The 23,340-nt window shown below is 45.3% G+C and overlaps 2 protein-coding genes across 2 annotated transcripts in view; one reads left to right on the forward strand and one right to left on the reverse strand.

The window, feature by feature from the left end:
* Nucleotides 1-1,784, forward strand: part of drosha (drosha ribonuclease III) — a 152,320-nt gene extending 150,536 nt beyond the window's left edge. Inside the window, 1 exon segment of the mRNA XM_061713722.1 lies at nucleotides 1,469-1,784. Within this exon segment, the coding sequence (XP_061569706.1) occupies nucleotides 1,469-1,599 (131 nt within the window). The 3' untranslated portion in view covers nucleotides 1,600-1,784.
* A 442-nt stretch (nucleotides 1,785-2,226) lies between these two features.
* The window catches only part of LOC133423524 (cadherin-6-like), a 99,727-nt gene continuing 78,613 nt past the window's right edge, over nucleotides 2,227-23,340 (reverse strand). Inside the window, exons 7-12 of the mRNA XM_061713723.1 lie at nucleotides 22,199-22,452; nucleotides 11,508-11,644; nucleotides 10,927-11,048; nucleotides 8,527-8,644; nucleotides 8,188-8,439; nucleotides 2,227-5,263 (exon numbers count right to left, since the gene is read on the reverse strand). Coding sequence (XP_061569707.1) covers nucleotides 4,761-5,263; nucleotides 8,188-8,439; nucleotides 8,527-8,644; nucleotides 10,927-11,048; nucleotides 11,508-11,644; nucleotides 22,199-22,452 — 1,386 coding nt within the window. The 3' untranslated portion in view covers nucleotides 2,227-4,760. The remainder of the gene's footprint in view (nucleotides 5,264-8,187; nucleotides 8,440-8,526; nucleotides 8,645-10,926; nucleotides 11,049-11,507; nucleotides 11,645-22,198; nucleotides 22,453-23,340) is intronic.

The following is a 23,340-nucleotide window of genomic DNA, read 5'->3' on the forward strand; positions in this document are numbered from 1 at the left end:
TCACTCTCACGTCTGTTGTTTTGGGGTTTTTTTCTGCATATATATTAATGGTTAATAACAAGTTTGGTCAAACTTAAAGCATTTACAGTAATCCTTCGTTTTTCGTGGGGGTTACATTCCAAAAAGAACCCGTGAAGTAGTAACCTTTATTTTTTTTACAATTATTAGAACTGCCCCAACGTGACCCGGGTAATTGGATTTGAACGGGAGAAAATGAAAAATGATTATAAAAAATACAATAAGTATCCATCCATTTTCCGCCGCTTATTTGGTACCGGGTCGCGGGGGCAGCAGTCCAAGCAGAGATGCCCAGACTTCCTTCACCCCAGACACTTCCTCCAGCTCTTCCGGGGGGAGTCCGAGGCGTTTCCAGGCCAGCCGAGAGACATAGTCTCTCCAGTGTGTCCTGGGTCTTCCCCGGGGTCTCCTCCCGGTGGGACATGCCTGGAACACCTCCCTAGAGAGGCGTCCAGGAGGCATCCGGTACAGATGCCCAAGCCACCTCAGCTGACTCCTCTCAATGTGGAGGAGCAGCAACAATAAGTACAGTAGGACAGATTGTGACTGGCGTGTATTTCCCTGCTGTTCTGATGCTGCTGCATCCTGACTCCGTTCTGTAGCGTCTTTTTCCTCTAAAGCGGTGCAGGTGTGTTTTTTTGAGAGAAGAACATAGTTATGGGTCGTTGTTGTCGCTCTTTTTTCTTCTGGGCAAAAAAGATTCTTATAAACCGACATATTTGAGAACTGTAATGAACGATTCATCCAAGGGTCCCGTTCTTGAGCTGGTCGCTAAAGTTCATTGACCTTTCTCAGCATTGTTGCTAAGAGACCAACGGTTTGGTTCTTTTTGTTGACTCATCTGTGTTTTTTACTTCTTGTACTCATCATTGCCACAGTTCAGCTCGTAGCTCGTCCTCTGGAGCTCTTCCAGAGGTTTCTGGTGCCGACCAGAGCGGGTTTTTCCCCGTTACTCGCCTCATACTTCGTTTCATCAGATTAGGAAGTGGCTGCACCAGAGTTGGTACCAAACCTCTCATTGTTCTGCGGTTACTGGTCGAGGTTCGGAGCTCGAGGGGGGTCTGGGACGACGACAGGAACTCAGCTGCAGAAAAAAAGCCTTTTTATGTTAACAACCTGTAAGCTCGGGCCTGTTTTTAATCCGTGTTGTTGCACAACACAATCTTATTACAGATCTCATTTAGAAGTGTTCACTTGTAATTATGCTATCAGATCTCACAGCCGCCGCGCCGAAACCAAACAAGGCCTGTCTAATGTCTCGTTGCTTCATCATTACTGATTAAATAACAACATGAGGGCAATTTAATTGTAATAGTCTTCCAACATTTGAAAAAGTGACAGCGTGAGTCGAGTTGTGGGGACGATGATCGTCGCCGCGACGGAGGCTGACCTTGTCTCATCACACCTCTGTTCCCTCTCCTCTATCTGCCCCCCCCTCCGCCCGCAACAGATAACTTCCCACAGATGGCTCATCAGAAGCGCTTCATCGAGCGGAAATACAGGCAGGAGCTGAAGGAGATGAGACGAGAGCGGGAGCGGCAGAAGAAGGAGACCGACGAGCCGGACGAAGGCAGGAAGTGACAGCGCGGCGGCGGAGGGGGGAGCGGCCCACCGGGACCCCGGGGTCCACCAGCTGCAGCCACCGGGGCTGATGGGAAATAGTGAGAAAGGACTATGATGGATACGTTTTAAAGCGACACCGGACCTCGTTGTTAAAGAGAAGCTGCAGGTTCAAAGGTCATGAAAGGTTAAATAAAGTTAAAGACTCAAGGTGAAAACTCTGATTTCCTTGTTTTCTTTTCTTCACATGATGAAAGTTGGAGTCGGTTACCGTCGGTTACGTCTGCTGCCACTCATCCAGCAATAATCAAAACACCACTTTTCCTTTTTTTCTTCAATCCTTCCTCCTTGTTTCTCCACTCGCTGGATCTGATTGGCTGTCTGGCAGATCTTAATTATAGATTGTCTAATTAACAATTTCCCCAGCTCGGTAGCCTCTGGATCCAGACGTTTAACAGCCACCGACATATTAATAACTATCTGTCGGAGGGAGAGTCCTCCACACCGGGACTCGTTGTAGATAATATATACGTACCTGCGAGGCCGCGGCGGCGCCGGCGGCGCCTGTCACGGATCAGATTAAAGTTTTCTTTCGTAAGTGGGAGAAGAAGGGGGAAAAAAAAGGAAAAAGACGCAGTCGGCTGGTTTTAAAGATGTTTAATCGTGTCATATAAATATTCAGTACAAAATATCACGGTTTACAAAGCAGGTGGATGAGCGGCCGGCGCCGTCGGGGCCCCTCCCACCTGCAGCACCGGTGCCGAGGCCGGCCGCGACTACACACCAACACCACAGCTCTACTGCATCTGGAGAAACTGGACTTCGGAGGCCGTGGAGGTGCCTGACACACACACACACACACACACACTCGCACTCACTCACACGTGGTGCCTGCCGGGGACCGGGACGCCCATGAAGACGGTCAAATGTGGAAACTAAAACGCGGTGGAACTGATTCCTCACAGCAAAGGTTTTTATCGTTTTCATTAAATGCGTCTCGCAGCGCCGCCGCGGCGGCGGCCTGGAAGTGACCCATCGCACGACGGCAGCTGCAGCAGCTCGTAAACAAAACAAGAGAACACGTGTACGCGGTGGCATAAAGGGAGCTCCGGCCGCGGCGCAATCAGCCGGCGGGTTTAATGGCCCGCGGCGCCGCCGACGATGGAGGGAGAGAGAGGGAGAGGGAGAGGAGGCAGTTATGTCCTTCATTACTGATGTCTGACAAATGTCAGATTGACCTCTGACCTCGCCACCCGACCCCCGCCTTTGTCTCAGGGCTGTTTGCTCACGATCTGGCGACGCGGCTGCCGGAGGAGTTCAGGAGTTTTACAACGCCTCCGCGGAGGCTGGGTGAGACCGCGACAACTGTGACGCCTCGTTTCCACGAGCACCACCGTGTATTCTCACGAAACACGACACAGGCCCCCTAGTGGTCAAAGGGAGGGATTGCAGGGCTGCGCCATCATGTGAAACTGAGATTCCAGATGGTGCATAGACATCGGTGCCCGATGTTTCCAGGCGTCGGGACTAAGTTTGCACGAAACACGCCACAGGCCCCCTAGTGGTCAACGCAAGGAAGAACGGTTCTCAACATCTGGCGACTGGCGTGCATCATGTGAAACTGCACAACATAAGCTGAAATTGCAGATGTTTGTGTAGCGTAGTTTTGAATGGTTCCAGGACTGTTTCTGAGGTCAGAACGACCCGAGTTCACAGCCGTTAAGTCTCTACACAACAACCGCCGGAAGTCTGCCTCTCCGAAGGAAAAACCTCCAGTTCGGCGTTGGATTCTCCCCCCGCAGATTCTGCAGCTGCGGTTTCCGGACTCGAGTGGACGACGACTCTTCAAAGGAGCGAGCAGGTAAAACACATCTCTGCTGTTTCACTTCACATTCCAGCCGGCGGGTCCGAGCCCCTCACGACACCATCAAGATTTTCTCGTAAGAGGAAGAAAAATCAACGTTTATACGTTTTCTGTGACGTTCTGAAACCAACGTGCTGCGTTTAGACGTTTCATCCCGAGAGAGTTGGTGCGGTCTGCAGCGTTTTTGAGAGGATTTCATCCTTTAGTTTCTTTTTTTAAATAAGGCAACGATTTTGAGTTTGTGAGGAAATGTTCAGTATTTCTGTTGAAACAATGATTCAAATGTTACTTTACCTTCATGTCTTGAAGAAAGAAAGAAAAGAATGGATCATGACTTTTGATGGTTACTGACGCTGGAAATGTGGCTTCAGCTCACATTTCCCCCCAAAACAACAACTAAAATGTCCAAAGAGACCAGTGTTTTCCAGCCTGGCCAGCCATGCATTCCCCGGTACAGAACGTACCGAGCCCACTATTTTGTCGAAACTAATCTACCTGCAGCTCTGCCTATGTCACTCTGCCTGCGTCTCTGATTGGTGCAAGCCCACCCCACTAATCACAGCCGAACCCGGAGGAAACGGACTGGCCAGGCTGGCGGTTTCCTCCCCGGACGTTTGCACTCTCTCCGACAACATTCACATCGGCGTGGAAATATTTGGTAGTTCGGCTCGCCTCGGAGCCACACTGCTACGCTAGACTTTCCAACAGCTGCCACAACTAATACAAAAAGGGCGCCCGGCGTTTTCCCGACACTTTTCTCGTGACTCGAAACGAACTGTGGGGAAGTGTTTTAATGTGAGGCGGCCGTCACTGAAGAGGAGAAGGTCATTTGAAAGATAGAAAGCCCTAGAAAAAAGAGAGACAACTGTACAGCGTATTGTTTCGTATTACCGCACACACACAAGCTAAGATAGAAGTCACAATATGCAGCATGTTCTTGTCCCAGAAACACTGAAAAATACATACGGTAGGCATATCTGTTGCTCTGCAGAGCTGCTGGAGTCAGTCCGTCACAGGCAGCTCTGGAGAAAACAAAACATCAGAATAGATATATTTGGGCTCCTTGTACATCCCATAAACACACAAGAAAAAGTCTTGACACAAAGTCTTTTTTTTTTTTGTCTTTTTAGTTTTTTTTTTTACTTTGTCCTCTCGAAAAAACGCAACTAACACTGACTGACTGGACACGAAGCCTACGTCTGGTCGCTGGAGGGAGTCGGGGGCGGTGGAGGGAAGTCCCTGCGTCCGGCCGCCACAACCGCCCTTAAGTCTGTTTTTTTTTGTCGTTTTCTTTTTCTTTTAAACGTTTCCATCCTCGTTAGGAATCCTTGTCGCTGTCGTCGCCGCCGTACATGTCCGCCAGCTTCTTGAAGCGCGGCCCCCACTCGCTCAGGTAGTTGTAGTCCTGGTCTCCCTCCGTGGTCACCGACTCCAGCGAGCTGAGCGACTCGGCCACCGAGCCGTTGCCCTCGTAGGCGTAGGTGGCCAGCGAGTCGTAGGGCGGCGCCGTCGGGTCGCCGTCGTTGTCCTGCAGCCGCTGGTTGATGAAGTCCCTCACGTCCCCGTTATTGTCCCGGGTGGGCGGCGGCGCGGGCCGGCGCACCGGGGGGTAGAAGGTCTCGGGTACGATGTCCCGCCGCTGCTTGCTCTCCTCGATGGCCTCGGGGTTGCGCAGCGTGCCGATGTCGAAGGCCTGCGTGTCCTCCTCGCCGCCGCCCTCGTCGTTGTAGCTCACCACGTTGTCCCTGACGTCCTCTTTGGAGATGATCAGAGGCTCCTTCTTCCTCTGTCTCCGCAGGGCGGCGAACAGCACCACGATCACTGCAGGCACAACAAAAACAAAGAGTGTTTGGTGACTCGCTGGAGTTTCTTTGTTCGGCCGGCGAGGGTCCGAGGAGGGTTGTTTGTGTAGCATGAATGTTCACTGATGTTCAGGGACTTTGTAGAACAAACTCCAGCAGCACAGATGCATAATGCATCTCTGCTGGCTCAGCGCCGCTGCTGCTGCTGCTGCTGCTGCTGCTGGGGAACATGAAAGAACCCAGTTTAAGAAGACAGAACACAGCAAGGGTAGCGCTGGCCGAGCCCCTGGTACCCCGTCTCCACCAAACCGGTTCCCTGGCTGGTTCTGGGCCAGTGTTTGGAACCGGGCTTTCTGTTTCCACTGACAATGAACTGTCTCTGTCAAGGTTATACTGTATTATACATTAACAAAAGAACTTGGGATGTACGAGGAAATCTGGAAACCGTTTAATCAATTCATTAAAAAAGGAGATATGGTTACTATGGAAAAGAACCCATCATCCAAGTACCAGTCAATTAAAACAAATGTTATCAAGCCTACCGTTGGAAAGTATTACTTATATTCTGAAAGCCAAACAGCATGTATTTGAAAGCCCTTTATTGAATATGTCAAGACTTAACAGAAAACCAAACTGATGACTAACTGGGTATGGCAATTTCCAAAATTGTGAATGTTAATGTCTTTTTTCGCTATTACTCTTATTATCCTTATACTGTATATATATCTTTTGTCTGTTACTTTTAAGCCCATAGCTTATCATTATCAGTACTATTTCACAATCTGTCTAATAACAAGAGAAGCATATTGTTCAATCTGTGTTTCTATTGTGATTGTTTTGTTTTAAGCTGTGTTTTTGCTATATTTGGCAGCTAATCTATAAGAAATGACATACGGCCATGGCTAGGCTATACAAGTCATCGTGATTGTTTGTACTGTGATTATTTTGTGCTGCTATAACACTCAAATAAAGATATTGTGGGGGAAAAAAAAAGGAAATATGGGGCGATTCTACGGGAGGAAAATGCAGGGCAGGATATCAAAGTAGTGGTGAACATCAGAAGGGTCTTGGAGGGCGATATCACAAGTGTAAATTTAGTTTATCTTTAACAAAAAGAAGTACCATTGGACTGTACTTACAATACTGTCATGTTATTTTGTACTAACTTTGGATCTTGTAAAGAGAGAATAGATGTGGGGGTGCCTCGGCGACCCGATCCCTGGACCAAAACCCTCGCAGTGGGGACATGGAATGTCACCTCGCTGGGGGGGAAGAGAGATACTGGCTAGAGATAGTCGGGCTCACCTCCACACATAGCTTGGGCTCTGGAACCAGCTCCCTGAAAGGGGCTGGACGCTCTACTACTCTGGAGTTGCCCAGGGTGAGAAGCTACGAGCTGGTGTGGGCTTGGTTATAGCCCCTCAGCTCAGTCGCCATGTGTTGGAGTTCACCCTGGTGAACGAGAGGGTCGCTTCCATGCGCCTTCGGGTCGGGAAAAGGTCTCTCACTGTTGTTTGTGCCTACGGGGCGAACAGCAGTGGGGAGTACCCGGCCTTCTTGGAGTCCCTGGGAGGAGTACTTGATAGTGCTCCAACTGGGGACTCCATTGTTCTACTGGGGGACTTCAACGCTCACGTGGGCAATGACAGTGATACCTGCAGAGGCGTGATTGGGAGGAACGGCCTCCCCGATCTGAACCCGAGCGGTGTTTTGTTGTTGGACTTCTGTGCTAGTCACGGTTTGTCAATAACGAACACCATGTTCAAACATAAGGGTGTCCATCAGTGCACGTGGCACCAGGACACCCTAGGCCGGAGGTCAATGATCGACTTTGTTTTCGTTTCATCTGACCTTCGGCCGCATGTCTTGGACACTCGGGTGAAGAGAGGGGCTGAGCTGTCAACTGATCACCACCTGGTGGTGAGTTGGATGCGCTGGCGGAGGAGGAGGTTGGACAGACCGGGCAGACCCAAACGGATTGTGAGGGTCTGGTGGGAACGCCTGGCTGAGCCCTCTGTCAGGGACATCTTCAACTCTCACCTCTGAGAGAACTTCTCTCAGATTCTGAGGTGACTACGTCTCTGATTTAATTTCAGCATCTGGATTTATTAATTCTGCTCATCAGCCTTCGTAAATCCCGCTTTTACTGTACAATTCAAGGAGTGTTCACAGACGCCAACTGATGTCGGAAACGGCAATTATAAGCTACGGAGAAAGAGGCTCATGTAGATAATGCGTAAAGCCTCCCTGGAAAAAAAAAAAACATTTTTAGCATGCAACAGTGGGCCATTTTGATAGAAAGCTAAAGTCGCAAAAAACCTGCTGCTGCGCAGCGGGTTTACAGCATGACCCCGCTCTGATGTGGAAGAAAAAAATCCCCCAAAAATAAAATACGCCCAAAAAAACATGAAAATGAAGGCGATATATTAGTATCCAGAAAAGCCTTCTCTTATTCCGCACGCTTTTTTGTCCGTTAATGCGGCCTGAACCGCAACGTGCACCCAGGCAAGGCATTCTTTAACACATGATGCTTTGATGGGCATTACTTTTCTCAAAGTGTTACCGTGGCAACACTAGCGTCTAGCAAGTGGAAAAGAATGTCAAATTGCGGCGCTTATTGCTCGGCCGAACTTTATCTTAGACACATAATTCAAACATGACTTATTAATCCTTCGTAAATCCCGGTCGCGACGTCGCTTTTACTGTACCGGTCAGCATGTGACAATTCAAGGAGCGTTCACAGACACCGACTGATGTCGAAAGCGGCAATTATAAGACACATACACTGTAATCTGGAGATAAACTATCCTCCTGTCCTCCGCAGAAACTAGTAGAGGGAAGTTTGCATTTCTGCATCTGGATCAAACGGGTGGGAAAGCGTTTGAAATGACCCAGGACCCTGAAGTGGTACGGAGCCCCACCTCCTCAGCAGCAGGTACTTACTGAGCAGGATGAGCACGCAGAGCAGGATGGCCACCAGCGCGCCGGTGCTGAGCCCGGCCCGGGCGGTCAGCGCCTCGGGGCTGCACTGCTTCATGTTGCCGTCGCGGTCGCAGCTGCAGACGCGGATGGTGAGCGTGTTGGTGCTGCTCTGCATGGGGAACTCCCCGTCCGAGATGACCACCGGCACCTGGTACAGGCTCCTCTGCAGGCTGCTGTAGCCGTTCCTCCGCGTCAGGATCCACGCCGTGTTGTCTGGGGGCAGAGCATCGGGTTACTGGGCGGGAACCGATCACCTGTACCAACCTGCCGCCGCGGCGACGCCCCGGGTCTGATCGGCACCTTTGTTGTCCCGGACGGAGAAGTTGGCCTTCCCCACGGCCTCCGGCGCCAGGCTGAAGAAGAAGCGGTGTCCCCCGAGGGGCTCGTCCGGGTCTGTGGCGCTCACCGTCTGTATCCTCTGGAGGAAGAAGCACAACGATAACGTTAGGAAACCCTCTCACGCCAGACGGACCACAAACACACCTGAGCCACGTGAGACTCCAATAATGTGCAGAATAATTAGGCGGTGAGCGTTGTGACCTTTATCAAAATGTATTCGTACGACTCTCCGGTCCAGACGTGTCGGTTTATGGGATCGGTTTCTGCGGCTTCGGGGGATTCTGCCCACGCCGAGGTGGGTTTTAATAAGACGGCTAAAACAAGCCATACAAGGAACTTAACTGGAAATGGAAAGGTAGGAATTGTGGAGTACCTGTCGGGCAGATGTTGGACCGCGCAAACAGCTCGCGGTAAACAGCAAGTACGGTCTCGAAAAGCTCCGTATTCAGCGCTACGAGTGGACCAAAGACTGCTACTATACTACGCTATACGATGCCGAGATGATGCAGCGTGTTTGGATGGATGGAAAATATGTTTACATGCTTTAATGTTCAGAAATGATTACCATATTTTGCAGACCATAATGTGCAATATCAATAAAAGGGTCTATAAGACACATGATAAAGCAAATGTGAAGTGAAACAAAACAGTCTGGTAAGTTGAACTTTACACAATTCGTTCACAATAACTCACAATAAATATCATTCAGTTGTAACTAAAATAGAAAAATACTCATTTTAAATAATTTGTCTTCCACAAATCCACCAATAAAAAGTGGAGGAGCTAAGCATCGTATATGTCCTGTTCTCTGATTGGTTCGTTGTTGCCAGCGATAGCAGACAGCTGAAGTTAGTGTGAGCTTGGAACAACGTTGTATTACAACTTTTGATTAAAATTGGATAAACTGGGTTTACTGTAAAAACCAAATGTTGGCTTGAGGTCTAATTATAGTAAGGTAACATTGAATAGATGTTGGATGATGGTTGTTTGCCATCGCTACATAATTAGTTGTCCAATGTTGCAACCCGTATCCAACTAAGGAGCGACTTTAATCCGTCTGAACGGTCGACCATCAATCAAGCGGACCGGCTTCATTGCTACCAAAGTCGAACTAAAACTGCACTATTTTTGATCACAGTGTACCTCATAAAACTGGTCCGAGGTCAGTAAGCACAACATAATTCATACATAAGGCACACTGCTGATTTTTGAGAAAATGTAAGGATTTTAAGTGCCTTAACAGTGCGGAAAATATGTTTTTCCCACTATTCTGAAAACGGCGGCGTCACCTCGGCACTCTCGGCCCGTGTGAGACCCTGTTTTAGCTTCTGCCCCTTAAGTGGGAGAAAACGGTGTTACGTGGTGACGGAAACAAAAGAGAAACACTTGGACGACCAATGAGGCGTTTCAGGTCCAGTGTTGGCTGTAGGAGAGAACAACTCCCTCCGGTACGGACTTTGGACGCTGCAACTCTATGGAGCTTTTTACTCAGAATCACACCTGCAGCTGCTTGTGTGATTTACATGTTCAAAAAGTGACGCTTCATCGCACGTCTTCACACTGGACACAAAGGTTTTTTAAGTTAAACCTTTAAACTGTAAAAGGTTTAACACGTTCAGATCAAATGGATCAAACTGTCCTGATCGCGTGTCCAATACCAGGTAACTTTCATGAGCAGAATCCCAATTTTTCTGTGCTGCTCTCAAACTCAACACAGGAAGTTACTGGCTAGCTTTTAGAGAAGCAAGTGAATCGTTATACCCTTGTATTATGTTAGAAGCTACAACATAAACAGGTATCAGAACGACTCTAGCAGATGTGTGAGGTGCAATAACTGCTGGAGTCTGGTTGCAATGGATTCAACTTTGACTTGCAGGTGGCAGTCGACACACGGAGAAACAAGAAACAACTTACAACCGAGCAGAGAAATTAAGCATCAGTCGTCGTCGGAGCAGCAGCCAGACAAAAGAGCCAAGATGGCGCTTAGTGGAGCAGGATCATCGTTAAACGCAGCAAAAATGTGACCTCTCTCATTCACACCGCAGGTCATAATGCTCGGTTAGGACCACAGGTGAAAGTGACAGATAGGCATCGAATAATGGAATTTGTCCACTTTTGCCTGCATGAAGACTGCAATTGGTTCGGTACGTTCTGTACCGGTGGAAATGGACCCATTTCACGAGAGGGAACCAGATGTTTGCAGCTGTTTCACGTCCTTATGCTTGGAGGAAAGAAGGCGCCGTCCTCCACCTGAGACCTGGACGTGTGTCGGAGGTCTGCTAATTACACCCCGAGCTGCTGTCGGCTGGATGAAACCATGGCTACGACTCCTGGCCCGGTAACAACCCGGTAACAACCCACCTGATTAGCCTTGGCGTTCTCGCACACGAAGGTCTCGTAATTGGTGGCGAATGTCGGGGCGTTGTCGTTGACGTCCAGCACTCTGATGTACACGGGGACGCTGCTGGGCTGTCGAGGGCTGTCTGCAACACAAAGGTGGACACGGGGACTTTACACTAATTACTTCTTTACACCAGCGGCTTTGTCTGGGTTTCCAGGCAGGATAATTACACCCAAATTAATTTAGGGGTAGATAAATAATAAATAAATAACGGCTAACCTGCACAACAACAAGCCACTTTTGCAGAAATGCTTTTCGTTCAATTGTGATTTCTTTTCTCAAATGAAATATTAATGGAAGTCTTGATGTGAAATATCTGCAGGAATCAGAAAGTGCTCCAAGGTTTACTGGATACTCACAAACTGGTCTTTTGTTTTCAACTGGTTGAGGTTGAATTTCAAGTAAAATGGAGCCTTGGGCTTTTTTAGTTTCATAAAAACGTGAGGGTCACTGAGCTGGAAGACCAACACCAGCCAACAGTTCACTTAAATATGATAATCAGCTCCAATAACCCGACCCGGCGTCTGCGGTCCACACTTACTGAACTCGGTGGCGATGACGGAGATGTTGTGCCAGGCGTGCTCCTCCCGGTCCAGCTCCCTGAGGATGAAGAGCGAGCCGTTGCCGGGGTGGACGTCGAACACCCTGTCCATGTCGGTGCGCCGGTCGATGCTGTACCTGCGAGAGACGCACAGAGAGGCGGGTTTACTTTGGGGAAAGATGTGGCGTTCCCTTGGCAACGGATGCAGGGGCACAGTTGGAGTTGAGCCAGACTAGAAGAGGTCGGAGGGTTCATTTTCTGATTATTGTTTTTGGACAGAAGATAAAAAATAATCGTCTAGTCCTCTCTGAATGTTGCGTCATGGACTCATCATCCTCACAGAGTCCTGAAGGGTTTGAGATGTACATCATTTTGTCGTTCTTTGCACTTCTCTGACCCTGGATTAAATTTTCTAGCTGCCAGACTGCTTTGAATGCTTTTTTACTCCCAACATTGAACCTGGAAAATGTTTAGAAATGGTTTCATGGCCCTTTCCAGATTGCTCTGCAGCAGAAAATGCTTTTCTAGGACCATTGCTTATGTCTTTCACTGATGGCATTGTGTTAACACGTATCTGAATTCTCTGGACTAACAAACTGGTTAAATATCTGAATTTATGGAGGTCTTAGATCCTATGAAACCAGTAGGGAGTTGGCTCATTTTCTGACTCTCATGTTTGTTTTTGGACAGAAGGTACAAATCTAAAAGATTGCAAATGAAAAACAACACCACAGACAAAAAGTCATATACAGAGGTAAAAATTTCAGAACAGCAAACTGAGGAGAAAAGAAAGAAGGTTTGGATTTCTATTCCAAGTCCTCCGTCTAGTCCTCTTTGAATGTTGCCGTCCTGGACTTCAGCACTTACCATCCTCACTGGGCCCTGAAGGGTTTGAGATTTACGTATTTTTGTCATTCTTTGCACCGTGGGATACATTTCCTAGCTGTCCGACTGTTTTGAATGCTTTTTTCTCCCAACACTGAACCTGGAAAATGTTTAGAAATGGTTTCAATGGTCTACTAAGGCTCCTTCTAGTACTCAGTGGCTCAATGACACCATGTTTTTTCTGAAGCTGGAAAAGATTAGATATTCACTGAAGGGTAGTTGTAACAAATTTTATAATAAGTGGCTTCCCTTTCTTACATTCTTCCACTCTCTCCAGTCCCTGCCTCCTGATTGACGGATCCCCCCTCCCTCTCTTCTTTCATTTCTCTCTTTCTTCCTCCTTTTTATCTATTTATTTACTTTTCCTTTGTTTTTGGGGTTTGTTTTTCTTTGTTTTTTTTTGTTTGTTTTTTCTCTCTCTCCCCCTTTTTATTCATCTATTTTTTAATTTATACTGTGCAGCTTTGATACTTAAATAATACTTGTCATTATTTTGTGTGGATTTTTTGTTCTGTTGAATCAAAAAAAAAAAAAAAAAACATCCTAGGATGTAGACTGTATATTCTGTATGTTGTATGACTGTATGTTCTACTGTGCCTTACCCCCTAATAAAAATATATATATAAAAAAAAATGGTTTTAATGGCCCTTTCCAGATTTTTCTGCAGCAAATAAAATGCTCCTCTTGGACCACTGCTTATGTCTTTCCCTGTTGGCATTGTGTTAACACATGTCTGAATTCTCTGGACTAACAAACTGGTTAAATATCTGCATTTATGGAGGTTTAGATCCTATGAAACCAGTCCGAGGTGTTGGCCAAACGATTTTTCTGTTTGGTTTAATTTTCGTCAAATAAATATTGGTTCTGTGAAAACACTTGTACTACAATGTGATCCATTTTCTATTTTTACAGAAAAAGACAAAGGATTAAAGAGGGAGTGCTAATCTCTGTTGTTTTGTTGCGGTTTCCCATCAGCGCGGGTTTCGCCTGCACGCGGGAGCCGAACAACAGAGGTTAATTATCTTTGGAGCAGCCCACTTTATGAAATAACCAGGAACATTATTTCCATTACCCTTTGTGTTATCTAAGAAAAGGCCTGACATTTCAGGAAAACCTGGATACAGTAACGCAGGACGAAACGCAACTCCACAAAGCAATTTTCTCAACAAATTACTGTTGAATGGACGAACGCATGCCTCCTTTGTGTCTCGCTAACGACGTAAATGAGCCAGAGATTGGAGACGCTCTCGTGTTTTCAAACGTCGACCGGCTGCAGAAGAGGTTTCCGTGGCGATGAAAAGTTCAGCGGCGTGGATGCTTAGTTTTTTAATTCAGAAGAAGAAACGCAGCTCCAGAGGTTAGTGAGCGTTACGAGGCGTCGCGCACAGATCCACGTGACCTCTGGTGTGAACGGTGGTAAAACTACACAAACCCATAGGTTTAGGCGTAATAAGGGGCACGGATGTACGCAGTAGTGATGTGTGGATCAATACTGAAATATCGATACTTCCAATACCAGATCTCTATGCTCTAAAATCGATTCTCAAATGAAAATATTGATACTTTTGATACTAATTTGTGGTAATGTATATCATTAACGGGAATACGGTGGAAAGTAACTTAACTATTCAGATTTTGTTTAAATGACACTCTGCTGGTAGGAACTACTTTTCATTTTTATAGTAGTTCTTATTTTTGTTTATAATTCTCTTATTTATTTTAATGGTTTTATTTTGCTTAGGATCTTTTTTTAGTGATGGACACACCTTTTTCAAACCCTGTTTTTTCTGTTGTAACAACTCGGCTACATTGTGAATGAGGCGCTTCCTCAGTAAACTTCTGACTTTAAAATAAATACCTAAATAAGTGACTCTGATGTCTTGTATTCTTAAAGTATCTAAAATAGATTTACGGGCCACATTAGGTGTATTTGCACAATGTATCGGTATCGAATCAGTATCGCTGATACCAGCCTGAATTTTACTCAATATCGGAAAGGAAATCGGTGGAATCAAACATCACTAGTACGCAGCTTATGTTGCTGTGAACTTGGCTCGTTTGTAAATCAACATCTAAAAGAGAAGAATTTAAATTCTTCATTTAAAGACAATATCTGCTGTTAACTGTACAAACAGGCTGACGTTTGTGGACAATGGCGATGAGATCCATCCGTTTCACCTTCGATCAAGCTGCTGTACAACGTTAACTCATTAATTTAGTAGCAACATCTGAAATGAGGACGGACGGATCAGTGGCTTTAGCACCTGTGAGGTGACTTTGGTTCCCTTATTTGATCCTTCAACGTCGCCTCTTCCTATCATTGCGTTGGATTGTTCCCCCACTAATAGGGAACGTGAGCTGGTTTTAGACCAGCGTGAGACGGGTTAGTTTCAGCCTACTGATGGTAACTGTAAGGTAACTTTGGTTAGAGTAAGTTGAGCCTAAAACACCGAATAAAGGTGTTTATTTGCTTAAATCGCTCAAATCAACAGGTGTTTATTTGGGACCTGCATTTATTAATCGTGTCTCCATTCAACCCAAATCTGTTTGTGCGTCTTCGGAAACTGAAGCAGTTCCTCTTCAGGAACGATCTAGCCACGCTTGTGAAGTATCCAAGCTAAGAGAAAAGAGCATATAAATAAGCATATAAACAATATAAATAGGGGAGCAAAGAGCTTTTCCTTACTTTACCTCTCTTTGATACGTGAGCCGCTAAAGTTCATAACACATCATGAGTGAGGTCACGCTAAAATTAAATAAATAGTAACACACTTTTCAATTCGGTTAAGGGTATTTGTTTGTGTTAAGGTCGGCTATATTTGCTTACGGTAGAATATTTCTTCTGCCACCAGAAAAACTACGTTTCCACCGGCCTTTATGTTTGATATCAAAAATATGTTGCTACACCAGGCGGATAATTGTTACTCGGCTATTATCTGAAGTTTTACTTGACGCTGAAACATCCAGCTTCACCTGAGGTCAGGTGAGTGTGTCCAAGCAGGTGCCGTCATGTTAGCTCCACCCTCTCTTAATTAACCAGTCAGCCTCACCAGATACAGCGTCTAGCATCTCTACAGATCAGCTTCCCGACCCAGAAGCACATGTACAGTCTACGTGCTGCAAACAAACACACCAACACACCAACACCCCCCGAGAGCCGGCAGGTTATCCAGTCGTGTTGTTTCCTGCTTCCCAGAACACTGTGATGCATCAGAGTGATTAATGGAGTCTCGGGGCATCGGGGGGGGAGACACTAGCCCCCCGAGGGGACACTGAGAGCCGGGGCTCTCAATGCATCGCCGCCCCGCTCCCCTCTCCCCCGCCTCCCCGCAGCCTCTCCCACATCAACCATTTTGCCGTCTTTATCTCGGCGCTCGGCCGCCTCTCTTCCTCTCCCGCCACCTCGCCGGCCACGATAACCTCGTTAAATCAGCGTCAGGCTCCGGCTTCACTAATTGCTTTTCTACGGTTTACAATAATTCAGCGGGTCGGGTGCAACCCCTCGGCTGATTAATGGCGGGGAGATTAACGGCGTGGCCCGTCCTGACCGGACAACCAAAGTGCTGCTCTCAGCGGGCCGGCGGCCGGCGGGATGGAAGGACGCCGAGGGTCACCGGAGCGCCGGCCGGCCGCTGCAGGACACATATTTCACATGTCAGGAGACGCTCCACCAGGGGGAAAAAGTCACGTTGGGACTTCCTGTCACACGGCGTTTCCTTGCTTTATCGTCCTCTGTTTTATGCTGACAGCGTCCACTTCAGTCTGTCATGTCCTTACTTATTTCCTGCTCGGCTGCGACTCCCTTCCTAAAGATGAACTGCTCCGGTATCTGAGGAGCAGATGCACCAAACACTAAACAAAAACATAATTGACCCTTTGTCCGACAAAACTGTCATCTCTCCCGTCCACTTCCACTGTAAAAATTGGGTTTTACATCACTTTATTTCTAATTATTGTACCAAAGCAACTAGATATAAGTAAAAAGGAACACTTCAGGTACCGTGGAGTGAGTTTTTCAGCGAAAACGAGATCTTTTGATTAGTTTAGCTGATAGCAGGGTGGAAGTTCTGGCCGTCCACAGAGCTTTATCTAAAGCAAACATTTTTTGTAATCTACCGTTGGGATGAAATGTATTCCTGTGATTCAGTCTTACAAGTGCCCCAAACACACCGCTTAACCATTTTAAGATAAATAAATAAACACTTGTAGCCTGCTGCCGAGTATTTTGCTTTTTCTTAATACAAAGTTGAAAAAAAAATAATCCAGTGATCCAGTTTAAATTCAGAATCCAGTTTAGTTAAGTAAAAACTACACTTTTTCCACTGAAGTGAACGAGAGAGACGGCTTTTTAGTCCAACTGGATACACCGGATGTAGCAATGGAGAATGATTTTTCTGATTGGTCAGTCAGGGACAAAGGGTCAATTATACCTTTATTTCACTATATGTTGGGAAGACCACCAACATGAATATAACAAGTGTTGGCATCATTCAAAAAAGCGTTTGATGACAGTTACTGATGGCCAAACGACTGCCGATCTGGTCCATTTGTTTCTTTTCTCAGTCTCCCTACTTGAAAACGTTTGAGTTACAGACAAGTGGAACAATGGTCGATTTAACTGATTAATAATTCCCCCAAAATTATTCATGCTCAACTTAAAGTAAAATGGTTTCCTTTCTATTTTTTCTATCTACATTATTGTGACCCTCTTCCTTCCTGTGATGTCTTTGGGGAAAGGGAATGGAAATACAAATGTGATAATTGAACAGCTTGAATCCGGTCATCCATGATTACAACGCAGAAGCAGCACCGGTTACACGAGCATGAAAACAGAATAGTGCTCAGCGATCACAGATCAACGATCGTATATATGGTAGTTTTCATCATTTGCATGTCTGCTGGATCGTGGCAGCAGCTACAGTGATGTTGCTCATGGCGACCGCCGACGGACGTCCCGTTAAGAACCACTGAGGTAAGATGGTAACAACATTCAGGTAAGGATCTTCTAAACCAGGGGTCGGCAACCCAAAATGTTTTAGAGCCATATTGGATCAAAAACACAAAAAACAAATATGTCTGGAGCCGCAAAAAATGAAAAGTCTTGTATCAGCCTTAGAATGAAGGCAACACATGCTGCATGTATCTATATTAGTTATAACTGGGGGAAGATTTTTTTTTTATTATGCACTTGGAGAAAAAAGTCGAAATGTCGAGAGAAAAAAGTTGAAATGTCGAGAAAAAAGTCAAAATGTTGAGAAAAAAGCAAGAAAAAAGAAAAAAAGGAAAAAAAGATGAAAAAAAAGAGAAATAAACGAGAAAAAAAGGAAGAAAAAAGAATAAGAGGAAAAAAAAAGCTCCAGGAGCCACTAGGGCGGCGCTAAAGAGCCCCATGCGGCTCTAGAGCCGTGGGTTGCCGACCCCTGTTCTAAACCGATCTGATCTGATGATAAAAGACCTTAACAACATCATTCGTAGTCTAAACCATGTTTGCAAAACAGTGAGTGCAAGTTGTCTTGTGTCATAGATCTCTCCAACGATCCCTCATTGACAAATCAGAGTTCCTTATAAACCTTTTTCTTTCTTTTTTCACAAATGTCTTCATTTATACACAGATTTGTTAAACGGTGGACGATCATAAACCCAGAAAATCCTATCCGAATGTCCGAATATCCATCTGAAAACTCCTAGCAGGGCTGCAAACCTCCGGTCGGGTCGGAACAACCACATCCGTCTTGCAGAGCTTTGCAGAACAAGCCACGGCTTCTACCGGAGTGTACTTCCCACCATAAAGCCGCTCTCGCAGCGCTGAGGTCACCAGGGCCTCCGTGGGGTTCAGCGTTTTGCCCGAGGACACTACGACACGTGGAGCGGCAAAGCCGGGGATCAAACCAGGGCTGCGCCTGCTGAGCCGCCGTCACCCCGGAGACGACGCAACGCCGTCGCAAAGTCCACACCTGAGCCCTTCAGCACTTGACTCCACTTGAGAGGCGACAGAGCGCTAGTGCACGTACCGTGAACACAAGTCTGAGTGTTGGGATGTGAGTCGTGTTGTTTCTGGCATTTCTAGTTTTAGTTTAGTCTTTCCGTCAAGCTATCATTTTAGTTTGCATTAGTTTTAGTCACGTTCATACATTCATTCCAGATACAGAAGACTCAAATTTGAGTTTACAACATATTTATTTTTCCACATTTCTCCCCATCTTTTTCTTTTCCGATGACACATTGGGTTTTCTTTTCCACGTCTATGTAGGAAAGTGTATCCAAAGATGGATCTTCTTCTTCTCCAGCCCCAGAGAAGATCCCCGCGTTTCTCTATGTAACTTTGTTTTTAATTGACGTGAACCTAGAGCTCTGCGTTAACGGCATCAGCCTCTAACTCTGCAGCTGCATCTTCTGGATCTGATTCCCCGCTGCAGCGACTGGGATTGAGGACGTGACGTCACCCAGCAGCAGAACTAAACCAGAGGAAACTACTGAAAACATGGACATTAAGGATCTTTGGAGGAACATTTCGTCTCGTTTTGGTCAACGAAAATTAAGACACATTTTAGCAGAGTTTTTATTTTGTAATCTACATTTTAGTCTGGTTTTTATTCCTCTACGATATTGCATTATATATTTAATTATGGTTATCGTCACATCACCATTATTTTCGTTGCGTCTCGTCTCTTTTCCTCAGGTGATAAAGGGTCATTGATGACGATATTCAGTCATAATTTTCATTGACGAAAGCAACTTTAGATGTGAGGCTTTGTTCGGCTGTCGTTCCTCCGGTTCCGCAGGAGTTCTGTTTTTTTTTAATATCTTTTTGACTCTCAGATCGGCCTCCTCCATCAGCATCACTGTGTCCGTCTGTCCACTATGAGGTCCAGAGGAACTTTAACTCACTATCAATCTTCAAATCCCACCTAAAAACCCTCCTGTTCAAACTACTCACTTTAATTCCCCCCTCTAGGCTGCTGCTGATTCCTGGTCTTATTTCAGATTTTATTGCATTTATATTGTCTTTTTTACTCTTTTAATCGGTGTTGAGTGCCCTTAAAGGTGCCTTAAATAAATCAAATGTATTGTTATTATTATTTTGTGCTGGTTTTTGTTTCTCTTAGATCAGGGATCAGCAACCCGCGGCTCCAGAGCCTCATGCGGCTCTTTAGCGCCGCCTTAGTGGCTCCTGGAGCTTTTTCAAATATGTTTGACCTTTTTTTCCTTTTTTCTTCTTTTTTTTTCTTTTTTCCTTTTTTTCTCTTTTCCTTCTTTTCTCTTTGTTTTCTTCTTTTTTTCTCTCTTTTTCTTCCTTTTTTCTCGACATTTCGATTTTTTTCTCGACATTTCGACTTTTTTCTCGACATTTCGACTTTTTTCTCAACATTTTGATTTTGTTCACAAAATTTTGACTATTTCCTCGACATTTCGACTTTTTTCTCGACTTTTTTCTCCACATTGACTTTTTTCTCAAAGTGCATAATGAAAAAAAAAAATCTTCCCCCAGTTTTAACTAATATAGATACATGCAGCATGCACGCAGCCTTCATTCTTTTCCATTTTTGCGACTCAAGACATACTTGTTTGTTGTGTTTTTGGTCCAATATGGCTCTTTCAACATTTTGGGTTGCCGACCCCTGTCTTAGATGGAACACATTTTTTCCTCTTTCTCCTGTCAAACTTCCAAATAAACCAAACTTCTTCTAACTCAGCATCTCTTGTTTCCTCGTGTCCCCCCTCACAAAGCTTTGGGTACATTTGCTGGGCTGTCCACCTCAGGGAGGATTGGCAGCAGTCCTGACTGCTCTGCACTCGTGAATAATACTTCAGGAAATGCTTTTATAACCCTCTCCACCCGTACGACGCCTCACAACAACCAGGTCTAAACTCTGAGCTCTTAGCTCCGGACGCAGCAGCTTAGCGGGTGATTTGTGCACGCGTTGGCGTCTGCACGTGCCAAGGAGAGCTAATAAAGAAAACCATCTCGGAGCCCTGCTCATGCCAGGCTAACCCCCCCCCGTCCGTCCGCGGGGCAGCTGTAAATGCCACGGGGAAGCTACCTCCTTGATGATGGGCGATAAAAGAGAATGATATCATATTTGACACCTGCAATAAAGTGCTAGAACTTCAACCTTGAGAGCCAACTCCCTTAGTGCATCGTAAAAATGAAAAAGTCTGCAGCAGTCGAGCCCCAGCCTCAACCCCCCCCCGCCGTCCGCCATCATTCCCGTTTATTAGAGCACTTGCATAATTCTGAACTAAGTTAAGTGAGTGAACTTTTGGCACATTGCAGCGCTGAGCAGCACTTTGTGGCTCTCACAATGAAGGGGATTATTATTTTTTTCTTTGCAAAGGCCTCGCGAGTTTCAATCCCGATGAAAATATGACAGAGATTAATTAGAAACTTCAGAGGTTTCAACCACATCTCGCTTTACAACATATACAGAGACATAAATGAGATGTATTATTATGAACGGCGAGGTCCTGCAGCTTCTGGTCACCTCAACCGTCAGATTCTCTCTGATTTCACGCCGTTGACATTTCCACCGCTTGATCCCGGGAAGCGTCTGCTAACCCTGCAGACGGACGCTCTGATAAAAAGGTTCAACACTTTTGCCGCCAGACTAATCAGCTCGAAACTCATCGTCGTCATCCCAACAATTAACCGCAAAACAAGCAGTACGGTATTTAAAATAAGGCCGCTCTCCAGATGTTGCTTAAGCCGCTCCCATAATTACTCTTCACTAGTGTTGTTGTTGTCAGCCTGTTTCAATTTTAGTATTAGTCTAGTCTTTGGGTCAAGCTATTAGTTTTTATTAGTTTCAGTCACGTTCATTCTCCTTTTAGTCGTGTCAAGTTTCAGTCGACTAAAAGTCTGAGCATTTTAGTCTTATTTTAGTCAGAATAGTCCAGGACCATTTTAGTCTATTTTTAGTCAAAGATTGTATTTAGCCAAACCCATTTTATAATTCAAACAATGTTATTTCATTATTATATTATTGTTACCTTATAGACTCAAGAATACAATCATTCTAGATACAAAAGACTCTAATTTGAGTTTACAACATATTTATTTTTCCACATTTCTCCCCCCGTCTTTTTTTCTTTTTCGACGACACATTCGATTTTCACCCAGCGTGAGCGACTAAACCAGAGGAAACTGCTTAACAAATTGATATTAAGGACCTTTGTTAGAACATTTCGTCTGGTCTCGACACCTTTTAGCAGAGTTTCTATTTTGTAATCTACATTTTAGTCTAGTTTTTATTCCTCTAAGATATTGCATTATATATTTAATTATCGTTATCATCACATGACCAGCATTTTCGTTGCGTCTCGTCTCGTTTTCCTCAGGTGATAAAGGTTTGTTTACGACGATATTTAGTCATAATTTTCTTTGACGAAAGCAGCTTTAAATCTCAGCAACTAAACGCTTCCTCTGAATAAACTTGGTGTCAAAATAAAGGCAACACATGTTAGATTCAAACAGGAGTATCAAATCAAGTATAAATATTACCGCACCAGAGTAAATGAAGATGGAGAGTCATCTTCATCGGTCAAACCGCAGCACTTTTAGAGAGCACAAACCTGCAGATTTATGTAGGAAAAACCCTAGAAATCCATTCTACACCATCAGTCCACGTACGGTACGAGGATTTATGTTTTAAAGTTTTCAACTTTCCTCTTCACCTTTTAGTTTAAAGAGGATCAGGTAGATGTCGTGGATGTAAAACCTGTCTATGAAGACCAAACCGTCTTTTTGTTGTGTGTTTCTGCTTCAAAATGTAACATTTTATGGAGGTTAGTGGAGGCGGGGCTTGTACCTGACGAGCCGGCGCTTCTCGTCGGGGTCGAAGGCGCTGACCGAGCCGACCACCGTGTTCCTGGCCGCGTCCTCCTTCACCTCCATGCTGTAGCTGGCGCGCTCAAACACGGGCGGCTCGTCCACGTCCTCCACCACCACCTTGACCGTGGTGTCGTCCCTGAACGGGCCCATGGAGTAGAACCGGGGGTTGATGTGGACGTTCTCCACCTGGACGCGCAGGCTGTACTGACGCTTCTTCTCGTAGTCCAGGGGCTGTGGAGCACAGACAGGTTTACTTCTCTCTTTGTCCACAAAACAAAAGCTGAACACTCATTTTCTCTTTTGTCAGTTAAGTTCAAAAAATCTCAGACCAAAATTGAACCAGAGAGGGGCAGCTCCAAAACATATGGACAATAACAGCATGTGCAATAATAACATGCACATCAGGTATCTGACATCTGTCTACCTCATAAACATCCTACCTGCTTTTATTGCACTGTTTTTATTTCTTTCCCGTACTGCACTACTTTTTATTTTCCTTCCAATGTATATACTGTTTATATTTCGTATTTATATATTTTTTACTTTTTTACCCTTTCCCTGCATGTGTGTGTTACTGTAAGTGTAATGCTGCTGCACAAAGTGAATTTCCCGATTGAGGAAGAAATAAAGGACAATCTTATCTTATCTTATTTAACTTTTTTTTTTAAACAATCTGTTTATTAAGTTTTTACATAAGAAAACAGCTGTTCTCCATACAATACAGTCATAAACTCAACATATTGTAATCACAGAACTCCCCCATTGGCACCTAACCTCCCATAATAGACATAAATACCAACAATAAATCAAATACACAAATAATACTTAAGCTACAATAAGTAAATAATACCAAAGAGAGAAAAAGAAATATAAAAAAAATTAAATTAAAATAAAAAAGGGCCCAATATTACACTGTTCAGTTCAAATTCCACTGACATGGGTCAAAGGGGTCCAGGTCAAATGAGATGCCCTTATCCATCAGAGTAAATTTTTTTCCAATTTCATAAAATAAAGCACCTCTTTCACAGGGAATTTCAGGTTTCGCAAGATCAGCCTTCTGGCCAAAAGGGTTATGAATGCAATCAAGTCCTTTTTATCCGGTGGAAGAGGGAACGAGGA

Source organism: Cololabis saira, chromosome 22 (assembly GCF_033807715.1).
Source record: "Cololabis saira isolate AMF1-May2022 chromosome 22, fColSai1.1, whole genome shotgun sequence".
NCBI classification, from domain to species: Eukaryota; Metazoa; Chordata; class Actinopteri; order Beloniformes; family Belonidae; genus Cololabis; species Cololabis saira.